Source organism: Madurella fahalii, assembly GCF_045866475.1.
Source record: "Madurella fahalii IFM 68171 DNA, scaffold_5, whole genome shotgun sequence".
NCBI classification, from domain to species: domain Eukaryota; kingdom Fungi; phylum Ascomycota; class Sordariomycetes; order Sordariales; genus Madurella; species Madurella fahalii.
The window spans coordinates 1,010,399-1,032,027 of NW_027263975.1; the positions used below are offsets into that span (position 1 = coordinate 1,010,399).

The 21,629-nt window shown below is 57.2% G+C and overlaps 6 protein-coding genes across 6 annotated transcripts; 3 read left to right on the plus strand and 3 right to left on the minus strand.

Annotated features, from left to right (window-relative positions):
• Window positions 1–12: 12 nt before the first annotated feature.
• OMA1_2 (metalloendopeptidase) lies at window positions 13–2,891 on the minus strand (the record flags this gene model as incomplete). The annotated part of the gene is made up of 7 exons (XM_071064278.1): window positions 13–515; window positions 579–853; window positions 914–1,683; window positions 1,754–2,222; window positions 2,293–2,557; window positions 2,608–2,719; window positions 2,817–2,891. 7 exons carry the CDS (start codon window positions 2,889–2,891, stop codon window positions 13–15), a joined length of 2,469 nt encoding a protein of 822 aa, XP_070920379.1.
• A 759-nt stretch (window positions 2,892–3,650) lies between these two features.
• Window positions 3,651–5,327, minus strand: MFIFM68171_08860 (DOMON domain-containing protein; the record flags this gene model as incomplete). Its single annotated transcript, XM_071064279.1, has 7 exons — window positions 3,651–3,825; window positions 3,891–4,102; window positions 4,179–4,492; window positions 4,598–4,833; window positions 4,897–4,924; window positions 5,001–5,225; window positions 5,282–5,327. The coding sequence occupies 7 exons, from the start codon at window positions 5,325–5,327 to the stop codon at window positions 3,651–3,653; spliced, it is 1,236 nt and encodes a 411-aa protein (XP_070920380.1).
• A 949-nt stretch (window positions 5,328–6,276) lies between these two features.
• MFIFM68171_08861 (Histidine kinase group protein) lies at window positions 6,277–9,202 on the plus strand (the record flags this gene model as incomplete). The annotated part of the gene is made up of 2 exons (XM_071064280.1): window positions 6,277–6,470; window positions 6,679–9,202. 2 exons carry the CDS (start codon window positions 6,277–6,279, stop codon window positions 9,200–9,202), a joined length of 2,718 nt encoding a protein of 905 aa, XP_070920381.1.
• Window positions 9,203–9,816: 614 nt separating this feature from the next.
• MFIFM68171_08862 (Pyrimidine pathway regulatory protein 1) lies at window positions 9,817–13,166 on the minus strand (the record flags this gene model as incomplete). The annotated part of the gene is made up of 4 exons (XM_071064281.1): window positions 9,817–11,596; window positions 11,649–12,390; window positions 12,445–12,976; window positions 13,032–13,166. 4 exons carry the CDS (start codon window positions 13,164–13,166, stop codon window positions 9,817–9,819), a joined length of 3,189 nt encoding a protein of 1,062 aa, XP_070920382.1.
• A 2,027-nt stretch (window positions 13,167–15,193) lies between these two features.
• Window positions 15,194–17,450, plus strand: MFIFM68171_08863 (GAL4-like transcriptional activator; the record flags this gene model as incomplete). Its single annotated transcript, XM_071064282.1, has 6 exons — window positions 15,194–15,263; window positions 15,334–15,353; window positions 15,419–15,519; window positions 15,584–15,808; window positions 15,865–16,461; window positions 16,520–17,450. 6 exons carry the CDS (start codon window positions 15,194–15,196, stop codon window positions 17,448–17,450), a joined length of 1,944 nt encoding a protein of 647 aa, XP_070920383.1.
• A 1,447-nt stretch (window positions 17,451–18,897) lies between these two features.
• On the plus strand, window positions 18,898–20,989 carry MFIFM68171_08864 (S-adenosyl-L-methionine-dependent methyltransferase; the record flags this gene model as incomplete). The annotated part of the gene is made up of 3 exons (XM_071064283.1): window positions 18,898–19,714; window positions 19,786–20,472; window positions 20,592–20,989. The coding sequence occupies 3 exons, from the start codon at window positions 18,898–18,900 to the stop codon at window positions 20,987–20,989; spliced, it is 1,902 nt and encodes a 633-aa protein (XP_070920384.1).
• Between the last annotated feature and the right edge of the window lie 640 nt (window positions 20,990–21,629).

The following is a 21,629-nucleotide window of genomic DNA, read 5'->3' on the forward strand; positions in this document are numbered from 1 at the left end:
TTTTTTATTTAACTATGGTAATACATTGGCATACAACAGACTTGTGTCTAGTAGCTTCTCAAAGTTGATATCGTAAGTACTAGACCCCGGCTCGAGCTCGCCAGCTGAGTCAGAAGGCAAACAGCCCCATCCCCATGTTTCTTCCACATCAGCCAGGCAGTCATATGACAACGAGGGATCAGCATCGAAGTCAGGTTCCCGGACGCTATCCAGTAGGGACCCTTCTTGTAGTGCGTCATCTCCTTGATGAGCTTCATGTCGCTCTGGCTCGGTCTGTCCATGCTCCACGTTGGCTGACTCTTGGAACATCCTCAACAGCCGTGGCTGGAGTCCAACAATCATCTGTTCGATTCGTGGACGCAGGCTCTCTTCTACCTCTCGGAGTTCGTTCTGGAACATCATTTCCAATTCTCGGCGGACGAGCCCCGGCATCTCTCGACGGAGGAAAACGGTGTAGTCCTCCATTCCCCCTACGGCGTCGAGAGCCTTGCCATCACCGTCCACATTCTCATAGTCTGGTATGCAACTTAGAGTGAGCTGGGTTGCCATAGTGTTGACTGAGATACGCTGATACTTACAAGGACTTGGCATGGTGTTGAAATCGTCATCCGGGAACAAGATCTTGTAGACCTCCCTCCACTTTTCTGCTTCGGTCATGCCCGGGCGAACTTTCTTCCTGCTTCGCAGCATCTTCTCTTGTTCCTTCGTGAATCCGTCAAGAAATTTCTGGTCAGTTTGCACAGTACAGGGTGGGTCTTGTTGTAGGTGTTCTCGAAAAGCACAATCTGCGCGGAAAGGTTCCCAACATCTCGGGCACTGAAGAGGCAACGCATGGCGCCTATAGAGATGTGCCCTACGAAAGTCAGTTCCGCTTTCATCGAGGTTAGACGGACAGCAGACCGTGGGGGCTTACTTAACACGGTGGACCTCGTCCCAGCCCGGACCGGGACAGCTGGTCCATTTACTGTACCTCTTCGGGTTCCTTTTGTAGTACGGACACGCAAACCTTCTCGGCTCGTCCGATGATTCAGTGCGAGGCCGCTTCCGTCTTCTGTTGTCACCATCATCCACATCATCTCCGCCATCGCCGCTCTGGTCCCGCGATTCTGCTCGCCGCTGCCGGGCCGTGTCCACAATGTGGCTTGGCGTGCCACTACCCCGTCCTTGGTCTTCTTCACGCGACCCGGATCCCCGTCCGGCTGAGGTCTCGCCGCATTCGTTCGGCGGTCTTGGGCTAGAAGTAGCACCATGGGATTTTGTCTTGTGCGTGTCGGCAATCTTGGAGTCGAGGAACTGGCAGAGGCCCCGCATGATTCGGTTGATGAAGTCCTGCCGCTGTTTCTGAAACCACCTAACTTCCCAACAGTTGCCATCAAAGCCAGAGGCTGATTCATCAGTACTGCTGCTCGCGTCCTCTGCGACGCTGGCACCGGAGCACGCGGTTGAGCTGGAGCACGATAGTTCCGGCAGTGGCAATGACGACGGAGATTCGCGCGAAGATGATGGTATAGGAGTTAGGTCCCCTCTGGAGTTTGTCTCCGGGCCTTCGCCTGGTTCGGATGCCACGATGTCCGACTCCCCTGTTTTAGCCGTCAGTGGTTTGCGCCCGCAAACCACGTGCACCGTGCTATACGCGTGAATCGAACGGTTTCGGATGTCCCTTGTAGCCCTAATCACCTGGATCTGCGTGACTACGATGTTAGTATCTCCTTCTCGAGTTTCCTTAATCTGGTGTTTTTGTAACGTATCCTACCTCAGTTTCAGCCGTTTCCCGGCCAAAGGCCTCGTGAAACAGCCGTACAGAAAGACCACTCAGCGCGGTTTCCAGAGTCATGGCCCACCAAGCGCCCAACTCCTTCTGACGTGGATCCATGGGCCATTGTCCAATCGGTAATTTGAATGTCGTATGACGCACGTCCACAAAGCCGACTTCCATGTACCACTGGCTGATGCTGCCCGCGACATCACGGGGCCGGCCCGTCAGCGAACCGGCTGTATTGAAGTCTTGGACCCAGCTGGCTAAGCCGCCGTGTGGTGGCAGGGTTCCGTCATCGGATGCAACCAGAGAACCGACCTCCTGGCTCTCGAACCAGCCGCCAGGCTGAAGAGTGTCATATGCGCGCTGGACGACCTCTTTCTTGAAATCACTCCAGCACCCCATGTACAGGGTTGCGCGGGTGTGAATGTAGTCGAACTTTGTGCCGAAGGTCCACGGCAGACAGCTGTCCGTCAAGTTAAGATCAGCGGAGGAATGGCAAAACGGGAGCGGTAAGATCAAACGGGTACACTGACATATCATCGATCTGAAAGAAGAGATTTGGTGGGGTCCACATAAGAGGACACGGTCTCAGATCCACGCCTCTCACATTCCAGCTGGGATGCTCCTCAGCTACGTCGAGAGCCCATATCCCTGTACCGGAACAAAGATCAAGAACATTGACAACACATGCCGACGAGAGCGGGGCAAAATATTGTCGGCCATGGAAGAGAAGATCAAAGACATGACTCTGCAAGTCTTGCCTACAATCTTCCTGTTCGTCGGTTGGGCAAAAGTACCCTGTTTCAGTTTAGCCCAAGGCATACGCCAGACGCTAGATAGAACCAGACCTGCACCGGGTTGATATGTGTGTGATAGATAGCGGCGTCCGAATTCGTAGGTATACCAGTGTGAATAATATCCATCCGCAAGACCAATACCTGAATCTACAGAAGAGGCCGCCTGATGTCACCAGAAGCATCGTGTCAGTACGTCTCGTGCTCTTCTGCCCGGTCCGCCAGCGCCTTTAGAATATCAGAGGTTTGGTTAATTAGCTCACATCACAATCGGCCAACGAACAAGACGACTGGTCTGCTGGTCGAGAAGACCCGGTATCGGTGGTAGAGGGCTCCATGGTTCCATTGGAATCACTGACGAGGAGGAAGTCGGGAGTGTTAGTACTGTAGATGACCTCGAACTTGGGAATGGGGACCTTAAAAAGAGCGAAGACGAAAGATTAACGGGCAAACCCGGGCTTACGTAGGTTGGAGCGAGCCCAGCACCCTGGTTTTGCGCAAATCTGTAAAACAGGTCTTTGGGGCTGAACTAAGCTAAGCCGTCCTGAGAACCACGGCTTCCAGCGGAAATGAGTCCCACTTCTTCCATTTTCTCAATACCTGGATCATGTTAAATAAACATTTAGCCAAAGGTTCTCATGCCATTACCGGTAGACCCACTATCACAATACACCGGGAATATGCCAATAACGTTGAACTAGTTACCTTAACCAGTCAAATCTTGATAGGTTGTGCCGTTGGAACTTGGGGCAGGCATGATGGATGGGCCTGTGGTGAATCAGTGGATCGGCGGACCACTCTGGGCGCCAAGGCAGCCTCAGCCTTGGCGGTGTCAAGATGGGGCCGATAAGATAAGTGGTACAACTGGGCACTCTGCTCCAATGGCGGGCTTGTGCCTGCCAACATTCTGGCAGAAAACTCCCTTATTCTTTGGCAACTTTAAGTTGTTGATTATCGAGATTGTGAGCGAGGTACATATGCAGTCGTGAGATCAAATAATGAAAAGCCCCAAGCGCAAACTGAGCACCATCCAACGCCCGGAACTGAAAACGGAAATACTCGGCGTCTTAGAACGGCCCTTACTCAACGTTCGCCGGTCATTGTGGTCCATAAATGGTGTTAAGCTCATGCTGGTTCTCATTCTTAGATTTCCGCCGCTTCGAGCATCTCCAGATGAGAAAGTAGACGGGCCCAAGGAAAAGGACCACGGCGCCCACCAGAGACGCATAGCCCAGCATCATCACCGTGGGCTGCTCCGACAATCTCAGACCCCTATCACACCACGAGTCAGTGAAACTTCGCACCAACGATAACCTCTCTGCGCCCGGCAGACTTACAGTCCATTGTTGATCAGCAAAAGCACCCAAATCAGCCTGCCAGCCCATCTGTGAATACCCCCCAACAGCCGGGTGCTCTCCGGCGGCTCCTGACCGCGCTTCGTGGCTGAGCGCTTGATCAAAGACAGGCCAAGACCCCAGAGGAACATGCAGGCCACCATAACGATGGTGAGCAGACCGAGGACTTGGTGTCCAGTGCGGAACTGCTGGGTCTGTGATTGCCATTAGCACTCAGTCCTCCGAACCACCCCAGTAGGGAACAACAGGGGACGTAGAGGGTTAACATACCGCAACATGCTCGCGGCTAACCAGCACACCGGGCACCATGGCCCCAATGACAAACAAGAAGTACACGCTCCCCGTAAATCCGTGTAACCAGGACCGGCGCCTAAACGCGGCGGCAATGAGCGTGTCAAACGGCGCTACGGCTAGCGCGGTAATAGCGAATAGGACGCCATGGGCTGTCGCTGCTTTGTTACTGTCTCGGACGAGGCCGTCGCCGTCGCCAAGCAGCGCCGCGCCCGAGGTTGCGTTGCGCGGGACGTCCACGCCGCCCACGCCGCCAGGGCCGGTCGCCTTGACGAGGTCCATTGTGAATTGGCCTGGAGAAAGGGAAATGACATTAGAAGACGCTTTAGAAGCTAATATATATATATATATATATATAAATGGGGTGTCAAGGGAGTTAAGTCTAGACTAGGACATACCGTATCCCATGTGCCGACGGATACGAGCATCCGGGTCGTCAGAGCTCAAGGCCAAGTTGGGCCCGACGGCGAACATCATGGGTGAGGTAGCGGTGATCTCAATCGAAGGCTTGTCTGGACCTAGGGCGCGGCAGTTGTGGCAAGTGCCATTGGCCACCATGTCAAAGCCGTGGATGGCGGAGCCTTCGTGCAGGGTGATGCGAATCTCGGGGGAGAAGACCGGCTCGGTGTTGCCCCTGGACTGGTGTCAGACACTGGAAGAAGTCATCATTAGGAACGCGGAAACTAGGGGTTCTTACATGCTCAGCCGTGGGCTGACGGTTACGCCTGCGTTGGCTGTATTAGCCCTGGAGATTTCTATATGAGGCTTCGCTCCATTGATAGGTAGGTATTCAATCAGTACCCCTGTGATCGGCCGACGGATACATGAGCAGCATCAGCGCGTCCGCCATGGACTCGCCGAATCCAATGGCAGCATATTGATACCAATCTGGAGCCGAAAGGTAGAAGTTGATGTCATCAGATCCATCGGGCAAATTAATGGAGATGATGGTGTTAGTGTCGGGGACGAAGAGCGTCGACACAGCTGTCTGGGCCTTGGTGAGCTGGACGTGAGTGATTATGTTGCCTTCTGATATTAGAGTCGAGGCTCTGTAATATTGAGCAAGCCAAGGAGTAACTCACAAAGGGCCAGCCAATGCAGCCATCGCCCAGCGAAACCTATTTCCATTCTTGTAACTAGAGTATAACTAAGTATTGAACACTAAATAGTAAGGAAAATACGCAGGAAACGCCGAATGAGACGATGAGACGAACGTCCCGAGGAAAAATCGACAGAACCATCCTGGCCAGTTTTCCATCCCTTTAGTAGCTAGTGAGCAGGTGGTGACCGGGCGCTTAAACCTGCGCCACATCATGGCAATTGGCCGTGTGCCTAAGCGCCTTGGGTGCTCACAGTGCTTCAGGCAATGCACCTAGTGTGTGGCGGCCAATGATGAGCAGGCCATGGTCCGTCAACGGGTAAGGGTGTTGATGACCAAAAATAACCCCGGAAGGTGCCTCGTTCAACACGGTCGCGCGAGGTTGAGAATTGTCAGCATTCTTTTGCGTGTTCTGGGTTGGGGGAGTGATAAAGCCTTCGACCCTCGCCCGAGTGCTGGGGTTAAGGCTGAATAACCGCATGTCTCTGCAGATCGCCGCAACTCAATCCTGCCTGCCGAGCAACTGCGCCCTCTTCTCTAGGGGCGCTGACGGCCGCAAACATTGGGGAGGGAAACATTTCCAGCATTGCTGTTCCCTACAACTGTAACGCGATATCCGCTTGAATTCTGCTCCGCCCTCGCGTTCCCACGTGGAGTCGCACGTGATGACCGATGCCCTTGCCAGCGGCCGCGCAAATTGGGCAGACGGAAAAATTAAAATGAAAAGTGGTTTTGGGGCTATAATGAGCATTCGTGTTTTTCTGTGGGTTCTTGGGGGAGGTCGGGATCGGATATAATGAGCACTTTGGTTGCGTCGTTGGGGTTTTCGCTGCTGACCTGACCTGACGTCAACTCGATCCCCGCCAAAGGGCCCAATTTGTGCCTGCGACGCGACGCCCCTTGCCTCTCCGCTGCCGCCGCGCCGCTCCGACCCGCCGATTCGTGCAGTCTCGGCCGACCTTGCTTCAACTGCCGAGCATGCCCAAGAAGAAAAAGTCGGCCCCCGGCGAAGATGGGGAGAACGTCAATGGTGACCCGCCGTCTCCGGCAACGCAGTCGTTACCCTCGCCGACAACAATGTCGTCGCCCGCTCTGAAGAAGCCCACAAAGACAAAGGCCCCGCCGCCGCCGCCGCCGCCCTCGCAGCAGGTACTTGTAATCTGTAGGAACAAGTGCGCTTCTATCCCACGCTCCCCCGTCATTCTACCCATCCAATTGGCTTTTGTAGAAGCGGTTCATTGCCGTCCTGTCTGGTGGTTTGTCTCATCGTCGACGGCACGGCGGACCCCGCACCATTCTCCCTTAGACCGCCGCCCCCCCTCCCTCCACCGTTTCGGCTTTGTTCCCCTGCGGGCAACGACTGACGGCAGCACGCCATAGGCATTGGCGCTACATATCGTCTTTCCATGGTCCATGGCTCCAGCTGCCGCCCGAGATACTCGAGACTATCGCAAATGCAAACTACAACACCCCGCGGCCCCGCCCCATCGACCCCGCCGTCTTCTTTGACCTGGTCAAGATCAGACGGCTCGTCGATGAGGCTACCAACCTTGCCGTCCGGGCCGCCAGCGGCGTGGCCTCCATTGGCCACCGGACTCTACCCGGCGCATCTCACCATGCATCAGCGCTAGGCCTTGAATTCGGCCTCCGTCCGCCGCCCCAGACGAAGCTGAGCCCGGAGAGGAAACATCGGATGAGGGAGCAGGCAACACAGAAGCTGGTCAAGGCATACCGCCTGGACGAGATTGCCTGCAGCGTCGCCACCATGCAGAGCGCCTCGTCTCTCGAGGAAGTGGCCTCCCTAGTGCTCCAGCGTAACCCGCAGGATCCCGACGCTAAGTACGTTCACTTCTTCCACGAGAAGATACCGAGCCGCCAGTTGGCCGAATGCACCAGCCTGACGCCCCTGAACGAGATTGTCGCTGCGAGGCCGAGCGATCCAGAGCCCTTGAGGACCAGGGCCATGGTGCGCGTCTTCAAGGACGACTATCAAGGGGCCATTGACGACCTGACCGAGGCACTCAAATTGCATCGCTTGTACCGCCCGGCACATACTTCACGCAAGATCTCATCTCAGGAGACCCAGATCTCCGAAAAGCAACCACAGGGGAATACTCGAAGGCAGGAGGGCATCATCTTGAAGGAAGAAGACCAGCCGAGCAGCTTGGAGATGCAGCTCCTCTTTCAGCGAGCGGGCGTCTACTTGGCAACCGCCTGTCGCCATGTTGCAACGGCGCTCCCGGAGCAACACCTAACCCCGCGGGGGTCCATGACCAGGGAGTCGGATGTGGCAAATGGGCACGTTGACAGTGACACCAGGAATGAGACTGTAGCTACGGAACAGGAACAAAGTGCAGGATTGCCGACGGCCGCAGAGGAGGCACAGAAGAGGATGGCCGAAGCGAGGAAGCTTGTAAGACACAACGCGAAACGGGCACTTCGCGATTACACAGCCTATCTCGCTCATTTCGAGTACTCACCGGATCTGCCCATCGAGATAGCCGAGGATTTCACCCGGAAGGTGAACTTTGCCGTGAACGGCGCTAGGGTGCCACGCTCTCACAGCTATCCCGCGGGGCCTCGGTCCCCTGTGGCAGGCGAGGGCGAACCGAGCAACGCACCTCACCGCATATATACGCTGTCGGATCTGTTCACACCCTCCCCGCCTTCCGGCCTCCCCGCGTATCCAAGCACCGAGCTCGTTACGACGCGCCAGCAACAACCACCGTCTCCAGGCTCAGTGCAGACTACCACAGAAACTCTAACGTGCCATCCACTCCTCACCGATGCACTCCACGCTCTTCTATTATGCCACTGTCTCATCCAGACGTCAGCTAAAGAGCTGCTTCGCCACGCCTACATGGTAGCCCGTCTCGCGCGTCTCGCGGACGGTTACCCGGTCTTTCAATCGAGCAGATGTCCAGCCCGGGCCGACTGGGTCGAGGTCCTGCGAGCAGGTAGCAACTGGATTCAGTTGGCGGGCACGTGGGAGGATCTATGTGCACCGGCACCCCTCCCGCTCTTCCAGTCCACTGGGAACGGTTCCGGACAAGTTCCCGTCTCTCTGCCGCCGCCGCCGCCGCCGCCGCCGCCGCCCAAGCGGACGGAGGCGCTCGTTGGCCTAGGTGGCGACAGTGCCACCACGAGCCCCGATTCCCCGACCGCTCCGGGAAGCGTACCGCCCCCCGAGATTGAAAAGCAGCGCGAAGACGGCATCCTCCACCAGGCCGTCGTCGACGCTCTCGGCGATGACCGCGTCAACGACGAGTCTACGTTCCATCTGGCCATCCGCGCGCGCCAGCTCCGTGCCGAGCGTGACTACCGCCTCGACAACGCCGTGGCTGCTCTCGACGCCAAGCTCGCGCGCGGCGAGCTCGACGCGCCACGGGCGGCCGCGTCCGTCAATAACCTTACGCAGCCCAACGCTGCCGACGCAACCGCAACCGCAACCGCAACCGCAACCGCGGCGAGCGAAACCGAACCCCACCCTCAACCCCAACCCCAACCCCAAGCCCTCATCCACACGGGCAGTACCGCCACGGCGACTCCTTTACCCCCGACCCCTTCCACGCCGCGCAGCCGCGCAGCCTTCGACGACGGCAGGGACTACCCCATCTCGACTGAGCGTGCCAGCGCCGTCGCGCGCTGGGTTCTTGAGGCCCCGCTTCCCAGCGCCGGATCTGGCGCCGGCGGAGCCGCTGCGGGTGACGGGGCGGCGCGCAAGCGGAAGAAGAAGCCGGTTAAGAAGGCCGTTGGGTCGGCGGGAGCCAAGGTGGAGGATGTGCAGAGGGACGAGAGGAAGGCTGGCAGCGGCGGCGGCGAGACGGATGGGGATGGGGATGGTGAAGGTGAAGGGGAGGCGGGGGATGGAGATGGCGAGGGTGAGGTCGAGACGCAGGTCTGAGGGGGCAGGAGGGAGGGAGGGAGGGATCGTCAAAGCAACAACAGCGTTGGATTTGTCCCGCAGGACTGGTAGGATTACTGGGCTGGTAGCCATCTACAGCAGCGTTGCATACACGACAAGGCGTGACGGCGTGTTGCCCCATTTCTGAAACCCTCAAGTTGTCAGTGCGATGCTGGTTGTCATAGCCCTAAGCAACCCCATTAGCATTCCAGGGGTTACTCCCAAGGTGGCGGTTTCGGTGAATACGAGTCGGTCTTGCTGCCAGTAACCAGATCTAGGCCATCTCCCGTGGACCCGGGAATCTGGTAGCATCACACGTGGATGCTACAATTCCCTCCCCTCCCGCGCTCCAAAAAGAGCTGAACCAAACAGTACAGGGGGAATCATTGTCAATACCTTAGTAACCAAACCGTATATAACCTCCAGTAGCACCACCTTTCCTTCTCCGAGCACCAACCAGCCTATAAGATCCCTATCCACAGCAGATCCCACACCCAGTGTTTATACCGTACCGTTTTTTTTTTCCCCTCATGAAAGGAAAAAAAAATAAAAATAAAAATAAAAATAAAAAAACTAAAGAAAGAAAACAAAAACAGGGATTATGAAAGCGTGTCCTAGCCCCAGCCAATTCCCCTCCCGCCCTGGTCCCCCCCGCCCTGACTCGCATCCAACCCCATCCCCATGGCGCCCATGCTCAGAAACCCTTCAATTTCCTGCATGCCCTCCGTCTCAAGCACATCCATCAGCTCCAGCTGCTGCTCGTGGCTGAGACTGCCGTGCCGCTGGCTGCCGAACAATCCAAACCCACCTGCACCACCAGCGCCACCAAACGGGTGATGATGATGATGATACTGTCCCGATTGTTGTTGATGTTGTTGATGTTGTTGTTGTTGCTGGCCTCCACTTTCCATCCCCGGAGCTCCTGCCCAGCCGAAATTCCAGCCACTCCCTTCTTCGGCAGCGGTATGTGGCGGCTCCCCGACGGGCTGATTCCGCGCGCTGCCGACGCCCACTTCGGCTTCGTCGCCTCCCAGGCCCAGACCGATGAAGGGGTTCGGCGCGGCGGCGTCCAAGTCCCAGATGAAGGGCTGGGGCGGCGCCATGCCGCTGGAGAAAGAGTGCGGGGAGATGAAAGGAGGTGGGGGACTGAACCAGTCCGTGACGGTCACGGATGTGGTGGCTGGGAGGGGGCGCTGTTGTGTGGAGTGGGAATGAGGTGGGGGCGGGATGGTGAAGGCTGGGGTTGGTCTTGATGATGGGGGAGGGGGCATGCCCTGTTGTTGTTGCTGCTGCTGCTGCTGCTGCTGCTGCTGCTGCTGCTGTTGTTGTTGTTGTTGCTGTTGATGATGACGATGAGGCTGCTGTTTGAACTGCGATGGGGAAAATTCCGGGGCTTCTTGCTTTATTGTCGTAACGAGCCGCGCTGCCGGACTATGTTGCAGCGGCATCGGAGTCGGGCTGACAGTCTGTAGCGTCGGTGTCGGGTGGGGGCTTGCTGTTCGTGCTGTCACTGGGGTTAATCCCGGCGAAATGGCAGTGTTTCTGTCATCAGTGGATGGCGGGGCGAGGGACTCCGGCGGTGTGGGCAGCGAGGAGGCCGAGCTGGTGGTTGTAGGGTGTATGGGATTGCTCTGGGATATTGGCATTGGGGTTGGCAGCGCCGTCCCGATGCGCTCCGGGAGTGCCCCATCGTGCGCATGGGAGGAATCAGGGGCGAGGTGAGATAACCTGCGACCGTTCGCGTCTGTTGACGGGCTCATAAAAATGGAGTTCGAACGGAAGGTCGGCTGGTGTTGGAACGGACCGCCATCGAATCCATACTGAGCAGAGTGCTCTGGGGCCATCTCAAAGACATACCCGAAAGGAGATGTGTTGAACAGTGATGACGCTGACTGTGGTTGAGTTTGTCGGGTCGGAGTGCCTCCTGGCGTGTTCGACTCGGGTGAGATAGGCCCGGCGTATGATCCTGGCGTATCGATCTGACCGCTTGAGGCTGGTGAAGGGGTCTCCTCCTTGACATCGTAGCTCTGCAAACAAGCGTTGGCGAACACGGTATAGAGTTGAATCGCAGACGAGGACCCAGGCCAACGGTCGGAACAGTTGGTGATAGTTTCAAGAGCCGTCGCGGCAAGGTCTTGTACCTCTTCCCGGGTGTGCTCGGCCCTGACCTCAGGGTACGAGATTGACCAAAGAAGCGCGTTCAAAGACGAATAAATCGTCAACAGAAAGACCCAAGTAACGTCTACTGCCCCCTGCTGGACCTGCCGAGACGTCAAGCCGATGATGTACCGGGCACCTTCAAAGCATCTCGCAGCTGCATTGCTAGTGGGCCTCGGCACCTGGGGGGAAGGCCGGTAGAGGGAGATGACCATATTATGGTAACGGCCGGTAAACCTACGACTCGGTAAGCTGCGGAGTCAAGAATGGCTGGTTCGGTGAGACATACCAGGGCCTGCACCATGGAGGCTGTTCTGGGCAGGCATCAAGCCACTCCTTGAGCTTCTGTTCCATTTGCGCGAACCACGGATGACCCTCGTGGGTTGGCTCTGATCGCTTCTTCTCGTAGAGCACGCGGCGGATCTCGGCCTGGAGAAGCCTCATCTTGCAAAAGTATATCGCAACCATCTTTCTTACACACGGCGGGCCGGGGCGAACAGCTTCCGGGGTGATGTCCTCATCTGCGACCGATTCGAAGAACTTGACGTTCATAAGGTCATCACTCCTGGCAAAACCATTCGGCCGCCCCATGATGTGGGCAAGCCCAAATTCGTTAGTCGTGACAATCCAGCTCAGCCTCCGTCTCATGTCGAGAGTTTGGGGATCTGGAGATCCCAATGCTATGGTGCGCTCGTCCCCAAAACCCAGTTGCTGGCATATCCTCGTCGCGAGCCCGACAACGTAGTATATGGCCGTCCTTGTGGGCGTCAGGAGGGAGTATTGTCCGATCATAGCGAGGCACTGTAATGTTTTCAGGTCTTTGGGACGAACAACGTCCTCGAAGTGTTGCATGGCGCTAAGATAGTAGCTAGCAGCGAGACCGGGATACCCGTCCATTTTCTGTAAGCTGATTGCTACGACCATGTTGAGAACGAAGTGCTTGTACGGGTCCGTGTCACCGGCGAACACATCTTCTACGTCTTTTGCGAACACCTTTTCGTGGAGAATGGGCGTAAAGATTTGGACTGGTCCTAGCTGTTAGCGTATACGAGTTTGTTGGGGGAGGTGGCAGGGAGATCTCGCACCTCTCTCGTTGAATATCCGCACTAGGCCATCAACCGTCTCCCTACTGGGCAGGGATGGTGCGGGAATGACACTGGTTGCCGGGAAGCTCTTCTTCCGGCTCGAAGGGCCGCTGACGCTCCCTCCCATTACGACGCTTTGCATACGGTCTTTTTTGACAATCCTTCTCGTGCGCACTTCCGGGATGAGGTCGGCTATCCTCCGAGACTCAGTGTACCTCTTGGCTTCTTCCATGAGCAGTCGTGTCATGGCGATGCCGCTGCTGGGCCCGAGATAGCGCGCCGTCTCGCCCGTCTCGCCGAGGCGGACCATGCCGCCGGGACGAACCATATCATCATAGTTGTGCGGATGGTCGCTCTCCTCGTCCGTGTACTGGGATAGTTCGGCCTCGAGCTGGCGAACCTTCTTCTGAAGATTGACGACGTAGGAGCGGTTAATCCTCTTGCCCTTGGCGCTGTCGTAGTACTCGCACGTCGAGCCCGACCGTTCGCAGGGGAGGCATCGCGGTAGGGTGGGGTCGCACCTCGTCTTCCTCTAGACGACCGGGAGTCAACATCGCAGGGATGCTGCTGGGAAAGGGGCCACTCACCTGCCGGCATCTGCAACATGCCGTCAGCGTATGGGCGATGCGATTGGGCGCATCACTCTCCGGGCTGTCCCATGGATATGGTGCCCGGGCCGGAGGGGTTCCGAGATAGAAGAGCTGGGGTGGTCGCGGGATCATAGGGAACAGGTGGTATAACTTTTGACGGCGTCTATGGGTGGCCGGGCCAGAAGCACTTGAGGGACTGTTCGGGCTGTTGCGATTATGCAGAGCAGACAAACACGTGGATGCCGGTGTCAGTTGTCGGGATGCGGGACACGGGAATATGTGGCATTATGCGAAAGACCCCGAGCGTCCAATATCGTTGCGGAGGATCAATGTGCGGACGCTGAGGCAGGTAGAGATGCCATCCTCTAAGGAGGTATTTCGAGGCATGAGAGACCTGAGCCAACCTACGCCCAGGGCGGTTTGTGCCAGCCTCAGCGTGCAGATCCTGATTCGCTGAGCCGTGCCACCCCCCCTTGCAACATGCAAAATGGAACATCTAACGGCTAACAGCTGCGCCCAGCGAGACATTGCAGAGAGATGCAGCTAAAGTAATACCAGGCGGGCGCCGCTGCAACCTCTGTGCACCCGTGACCTCTTCCTTTCTTTTTTCTTTCTTTTTTTTTTTTTTTTTCCTCCCTCTTCTTCCCCCCCCCCCCTTCTTTACCACAGAAGGAAATGTGGTTTTATTCTTTGATCGCTGAAGGACGATCTGTAAATCCAAATCCAACGCAGCGGGGACAGGCGGGGTTCTTGAAGCTCTGTGGAATAGCGGGGTCTCAGTCGTTACCCCACAAACTTCTCGGTGAGAGAAAGTACTGTACCGTCCCGGACCCCAGTTTTAATATTGCGGCGACACATATTACCAAAACCCCTCCTGATAACTCCATCGCATCTCCCAAAGACAGGTGATTGGGCTGGCATTCAGATAGTGTAATTTGAGTCTAACAGCCTGGACAAGCTGCCCTTTGACCCAATAACTACTGTACCTAAGGTCCTCATGCTTTGCGGGGCTACTGCCCCTTGCACGGCGGAGCAGGGTCCTTCCCTCGGCCCCAACTAGACTTGATGCCCGGCCGAACGATCGATCACAATTCCATTCTCGAGATTACCGAGTCCTGTCGAGGAACTTCCGATTTGTCTGTCGGTTTTGACGTTTCAACAAAGAGCCGGCGTAGGGGCATATACTCCAAGCGGGAACTTAATCAGCCCCCAAAGCCATAGAATTGCTCTTCAGTAAGCAACCGTTGAGCTCACCTACTTGAAACTTGAATATATGCTTATCTTGTAGAGTAGTTGCCTATTCAATCCCCCGCCGTTAGGTACCCACTCACCAGCAGCTTTACCGCCCCTGTGCATGGGGCGAATGAAACACTCCTTGGCGGTGACAGGCGCCTCGCCGGACAAGCTCCTAGCCGCATTCTGCCTCGACTTTATCTCCTTGGCCGTCCGAGAGACGGATCGAGTTTCTGCACAAAGCAAACCCCGAGCAGATGCCAAGGCAGCATGTTCCATCTCCCTTCCGCTCAATAATTCCACCATCAGACGCAGCCGGCTGGTAGCCTCCTATAGCTGCCTGCAGCCTTGTCCGTTTAAGTCCCTCTTCCGACGACATCAAGGCCACCAACCATCTCAACCCGGCCCAGGTTCCTAAGCCCCACAAGTTCCAGATCTTTTTGACAACCGGCAACCCGCAACCCGCAACCCGCAACCCGCATCCTGCATCCCGTTTCCCCACCCTCGTTGTCCTGCTTTTCCAGACTACAGATCGAGATTGCGCCTGGAATCCCGTTATAGATATCGGATTCCCAGACCTTCCTGCAGGTTTACAGCAGCGTTTGGTGACCTCAGCTGTATCCGGTACCGTGCATCTGAAACCGCACTCGACGGTGGCTCAGTCTCTCAGCTCTGCGGTTCCTGGTTTTGAGCAAAGCGACAAGTGCACCACTCTCAACCGGCGCATTGCCACTTCCAGCCGCTGAGGTCCAACAGTATCACGCATATCTATCTCAGTACTCTGATCGCCGCAAACACCCTGCTCTGCAAACCGTCGAGATAAATAGTGTTGGCGGGGACCGTCCCGGGCCTTAACTTAGAGCCCAGCCGGGGTCGTGGGCTGCCTTAGGGACAGTAATCCTGGGGTCCCACTAGGTGGAGCCACCATGCCTCGTTCAAGCTTCTCAGATAACCCTATCCTCAGGGTCTCACGGCCGGTATCTGCCTGTTCGAGATGTGAGCCCCCCAACCCTATCTAACCTTTCCCTCGCGTTGCCGCGTGCCAACTGACCTGTATCTCTCCCAGGTCGTTCCGCGAAAGTGAAGGTGGCGTACCTTGCCCAGGGGCAAATCGTTTCTTATGGTTCAACTCCTGACTAACCTTTGGCCAGTGCGATGGCAAGTTGCCAGCATGCACAGCATGCGAAAAGGCCGGTCGTGAGAGCGAGTGCTCCGCAGCGAACGATCAGTTTGCCCGGGGCAAAGAGAGGAGGTACGTTGGCCCGATGACGGCATCCCAGCAATGCTCATGTCTAATGACTATCGTCTCCGTCTAGCTATGTCGCTGCGTTAGAACTGAGAATAGAGAAGCTGGAGAAGAGACTGTCGTACGCTCGGTCGCGAAAGGCTTCGGTGGCACAGCACGACCCCGATGTTCCTCTCGCCATGGAACCAGGCCGCAAAGATTCCTTGGCTCTCATCCGAGCTGCCATCCACCGCAAAGCTGCTCGGACCCGAGAAGATGCGGATGTCAATTCGTTGGTGTCAGACTTTGGCTACCTGTGAGTCCATCACTGGCTAATTCTCTCCCGAAGGAATTGCTCAACCTTTGTCACAGGTCGGTCAACGCCACCACGCGGGACTTTGAGCCGTCCGAGTTGAACATGACGTTCGCCCGCCTAGTCCTGGCAGCCTCGACCAACGATCCGGTCCCGGAGCCGAAAGGTACCAGTCTTCCAGCCGAACATGATACGAGAGCCATGGTCCAGTTCTATGAGACCAACATTCTACCCCTCTATCCCGCATTTTCCATCGTTTCGCTGTATTCGATCGTCGATCGGCTCTACCAAGAAGTCCCAGCCACCCTTCGGAGCTCTGAGCATTGGCTTTTTTGGATGGTGCTTGCCATTTCGTCGGCGGCGCAGAGCAGGAACATGCACGACGAGAGTTATCTCAACGCGATCGAGTTCGTGGCCCGCGCACTACCACATGCGGATCGGGCGCTTACCCCCGGCTACGCTACCCAGCTTCAGTCGCTGTTGCTTCTCACCCAATACTCCATGCTTGACCCTACTCACTTCGACAGTTGGCATCTTATTGGCTTCACATGTCGCGCCGTGATCGACTTGGGTTTCCACCAGGATCTGCCCCATATTCAGCAGTCCGATTTGGAACCGCGTCGCAGGACGTTTTACTGTGTTTATTCTCTAGACAGGTTGGTATTGGTCTCTGTTGCGTTTTTCTCGGCTTTCTCTAACATTGGTTTCCTCAAGGGCAATAAGTATGGTTCACGCTCGTGCTTTCTCATTTTACGACGATGCCGTGTCCGTAGCTCTCCCCTCGCCGACCAACTCAAGCAACCCTCTCTCCATGGCAGGCTCTATCGGGAAACCTAGCCCGCCAGATGCGTCGATCCCGCTCTTCAAGTTGCGCCAGTTGCAGTCTAGCTGGTACCAGACGCTCTTCCAGTCTGATCCGAACGACCCCCTGCCCGACCCAACTGCCTACATCTGGCAGGTGTGCTTCGACATGCGGGAGTGGTCCGACAGGCTCCCCGACAACATGCCGATCCGCATCCGGGAGATGCTCGATCTGGAGCTGCGGTACAGCTACGTTTACTGCATCGCACCGAGCGCGAGGGCGCCACACCTGACTCCGTACGGAAGGGTGTTGATCTTCGAGCACGTCATCTCGTACATGAATAGGATATACGGCATCGCCAGCTCAGTGGTCAACACGGCGTTCTACACTTACCACGACGCACTGAGGGTCTACTTCATGGGGTCACAGTTTGTCGCGATACTGCGTGACGCAGGCGATCATCTCCTGTCGGGATCCCCGATTCCCATACCTCTCTCTGTGCCGGGCAAGGCGCCCCCTCCCCCGATACCGCCGAGGCTTGAGCGAGACGGCGGTGATAACTTGGACCGCAGCCTCCGTTGCTTGGATAACGTCCGGCTCACCTTGAAATTGTACGGTGACAGGTGGAGAGATGCCTTGTCTCTTTTAGACAGCTTTGAGGCCATGTCCGCAGACATGTTGGAGAATTTAAATGCGAGGCGGGCTATGAGAGGTGCGGCGGCTGGTCCGGTGCCGAACCCTCCGTACCGCACAACACTTGCCCAGCACCCCACGCAGCCGCAAGAGGTAAGGTGGATGGATGTCGATGTGGCGCAGATTATCCGGCGAGGAGGGCAAATATGATAAGGGACAAGGATCGCACATTCGGTGGGCAAGGTTCCTGATAGGTTGATGCGGATGACTAGAACGCGAGGGATGGGTTCGGCGCTCTGGAAAAGATGCAGAGAGTTGGGATAATCATGCCGAGTGGGAGTCGGGAGTTTGGACGCTAAAGAGCTCTGTTTATGATGCCCCATGTCTTCCCAGACAGGTCTTTTTCTTGGCTAGCACTGCCGTTGCGGCTCAATGGTCTCACCTATTTCCGTTCTCCACTTCAAGCGCTGTCAGGTTCCTTTGTTACCATTATGAGCCTACTCTGTTTCCGCCGGTAGCACTAAAAAGGGGGCTCCACGGGGAAACCAAATCCCGTCGGCCAAGGCAACGGCAGACTCAGCGAGGAGTCCGAAATGTTTCGGATGCCGTACTTGGGGTGTACCGCAGTACAAGTGATCTCTATCGCGGGGTAATCTGACCATTTCTCTCTCATGGTGTCTTAACTGAGGGAAGCTGGCGGCGGAAGGATTCCGTCTGCCGGTGTCAGCAATCTGCAGTCGCAGTTTCTTTTTCTTCTTCTTTTTTTTTTTTTCGCCCCTTTCGCCTTCAGTCCAGTTGCGCCAGAAGTGATGAGTTTAGTTAAAACGCGGGTTGTACAGGACAGCCAGCTGCACAAATCTGTAATTAACCGATAGGCAACCCGACCCGCCGGGGGTCTTTCGAGCGTCGGCACGGGGGAGGCAATGGCATGGTGTGTAGCGACGCCGCGCAATAGTGCTTGAGCGCATGCACCGCGCCGTTCGCTCGGACAGACGGTAACGGCCCAAGGACCGGCGGGTGAAGAGCTTAGGACCGACGTGGTCCCGATGAGACCGTGGCAACGGCACAGCAGTGATGGCGCTCCTTTGTTCTCTCGACGGGCAATCAGATCCCATGACGCACATGCAGGATGCGTAGGAACGAATTCGGCGCCCGCTCGAAGTGGGCTTTATTGGATCCCGTCGGGTCAAAGTCGTTGTTTGGTGGTGTGTACTACATCAATCGGCAGGTCCTCGACGGATTGGGGCGGGCAACTTCGGAGTGTATCGAGCTCCCGCGCGCCCGACCCGCAGCTTTCGGTCCCAGAGATAGGAACGCGAGCACGATGTCCCCCATCAGCTCTGAGGAAATGCGCGGCAAAGAACAGCAGCAGACGTAAGCACCGGCCCGCCCTATGAGTCTGCGCCGTATTTCGGCCAACGTCACATCCGGGCCGGGTGCTGCGTCAGGGCACGCATTCTTCTGGTCCTGCCGATGCTCGGTTTGAATGCATGCGGTTTGGGGACGAGGCAATATATAGGGGTCTTGCCTTTGTACCGTGGTGGTGGAATGATACCTTTCGATTTTACCTAGGTGGCCTAGGTTACTTCATATCACCGCCTGATCTAGCAGAGCATCCCGTGATACTGGAAGAGCTTCTCGAAGGCAACCCCCTATCATGGAACCCGTAATGAAGATCATCTACGGCACATCGGGCGCCACAGACCACGCCGCGCCTCAGCTGACTTCCCCCGATGCTGTTGAAGCGCTCAAGGCTATACAAGGGATCATCAACGCGTTCTTCCCCGACAACACCTCGCAGGGGAGACTCGCAATCCCAACACCTGAGTTGAGTCCGGTTCCAAAGTTCAGGAAGCTTGGAGAACGTCACGATGGGGCTGTGAACGAAGGCCCGGCGGAAGCGAGTCAGGAGGGTGCTCGCTTGGAGGAACCTACGCTCGCCGGCAGCCCACCATCAAGGGAAACGATTAAGGTAAATGAGTTAGGCAGGACGGAAGAGCCTGCAACAGATGGCTCAGTCCCGACCCACCACACTCAGGATACCACGGACAACCATAGCCAAGATGCCACCGTCAACACGGCCAGGGAAACGGAGTCTCACCTGCCACCAACTGCCATTCCCGACGGCACTACCAAGCAGCCGCCCCTTAAGACGGCTGGAATGGGACCTCCGGACCCTAAGCAAGCGCGCCTCCGCCACCTCACTGACACCATCAGCCGCGGCATCGACCAGCTCTCCACCACCGACGACGACGCCCTGCGCGTCAAGACGGCGACGGCTGCTCTCGAGCTGGCCAACGCGGTCCGGCCGCCCTCTGACACCATCATGAGCTGGTTCGCAACCATGTCCGTTGTGTCCGCTGTGCGGTTGTTCCAGCACTGGGGCGCGTTCGAAGCAATCCCGTCCGGCCCGGAGGAGAGCATCACGTATGCCGAGCTTGCGCGACGCATCGACGCCGACGAAGGCCTCGTCGGTACGTGTCCCCGCTATTCCTCCCCTACCGCCCTTCCGCCAACAGCTAACCACAAGCACCGAGGAAAACAGTCCGCGTGGCCTCCATGCTCACCTCGGCCCACATCCTCTCGCACAACCCGCCGTCCCCCACCAGTAGTAGCAGCAGCAACAACAACAACAGCAGCAGCAGCAGCAGCAGCAGCAGCAGCAGCAGCAGGAGCAGTACCATCTCGCACACCGCGACCTCACACCTCCTCCTCCCGCCCTCCCCACTCGCAGCAATGTTCCAGCTGCTGTACACCAACATCCTCGCCGCCTCGCCGCACCTCCCGGCCTACTTCGCCCGCTACGGCCGCGCCGAGCCGCGCGGCCCCGCCCACGTCCCCGCCTCGTACGCCGCCGGCCGCCCGGAGCTCGACTACTTCGCGCTGCTGCGGCGCGACCCGCCCGCCCTGCGCCTCTTCATGCGCGCCATGGCCGTCAGCCACGCGCGCGTGCCCGTCGTTGGCATGTACCCGCGGGACCGGGTCGAGGGGGCGGTGGCGCGGGGCCGGGAGGGCCCCGCCCGGGCCCCGGTGTGGGTGGATGTGGGCGGGGGCGCGGGGCATGTGCTGAAGTTGTGGCGGCGGGCGTTTCCGGGCCTGCGCGAGGTGGGGTGTGTGGTGCAGGATCTGGAGGCGGTGGTGAGGGAGGCGGAGGAGAACAGTTTCGGGGATGAGGAGTTGGGCGGGGTGGAGTGGGTTGCGGTGGACTTCTTCAAGGAGGCACCTGTGCGAGGTACGTTTTCGTTTTCTCGCTTAACTTTTGGCATACCTAAGCAAAAATCCACAAGTTCCGGTCGGAGAGACTGCTGGGCTGGGCTGGGCTGGGCTGACGACGACGGCGGGCTGGAATAGGCGCCTCCATCTATTACCTCCGCCACATCCTCCGCGACTACTCGGACCCGGTCGCCACCACCATCCTGCGCAACGTGGCCAGGGCCATGGACGGCGGCAGCCGCGTGCTGATCTCGGAGCAGCTCAACCCCGACACGGACTCGGGCCCGCTGCCACTGTACGCGGCCTTCAAGGACTTCTCGATGCTCGCTGTCGGAGGCAAGGAGCGCTCACTCAAGCAATTCGTGGCCGTCGCGGACGCTGCGGGGTTACGCGTGTCGGGGGTGTTCCGGGACGAGGGCACGCTGCATGCTGTTGTTGAGTTGGCGCTCAAGGACGGGGTTGACGGCGAGGTGGGTGCGGTTGAAGTGGGTGTGGACGGAGAGAGTAAAAAGTCTGATGAGATTCGCGTGTCTTGATTTCGGTGGCAAGCTGAGGGATGTGATGGGCGAAAGGGAGCGAATCCCAAGGCCACCTATATCCGCGAGCTAGCACACTCTGAATCCTGACGGCTGCAAGGCTGCATGTGCACGGGCCGTATCCTCGGACTGGGATCGAGACCTGGGAGGTAAGCCGGGCTAGTGGGACTGCAGTGGTCATTCGGCATTGCGAAGCGCGGGCTCATCCCAGCGTGTGTTGGCGTTCTTATCGGCTTAAGGCACCGTTTAGGAGCGATGGGCGCTGGCCGATGACAACACTGCTGACCACCACCATTGCATCTATGCGGTCGGCCCGCGGACCGAAAGCTTATCTACAAGGTCCCCGCTTCTGACGCTGCTTAGACATAATAGATATAAGGCACGAGATCACCTACTTAGGTATATAGAGCAGACCAACTATCCTGCGCTTAAAAAGGACGAAGCAGCAACCCATCAGCAAAATTCTCTTGTCCAGGACAATCCCAAGCTACAAATCCTGTTTCTCGGTGCATTCTTCCTAAGAGTCGAAGTGCGATACTTAGCCCTTAATCACTATGTAGATACCTATATGTCCCTAGCTAGTACTTTTGCTAACGAGGTGTACACCTAGAATCATAGGTCTGGAACCGCTGCGGACAAT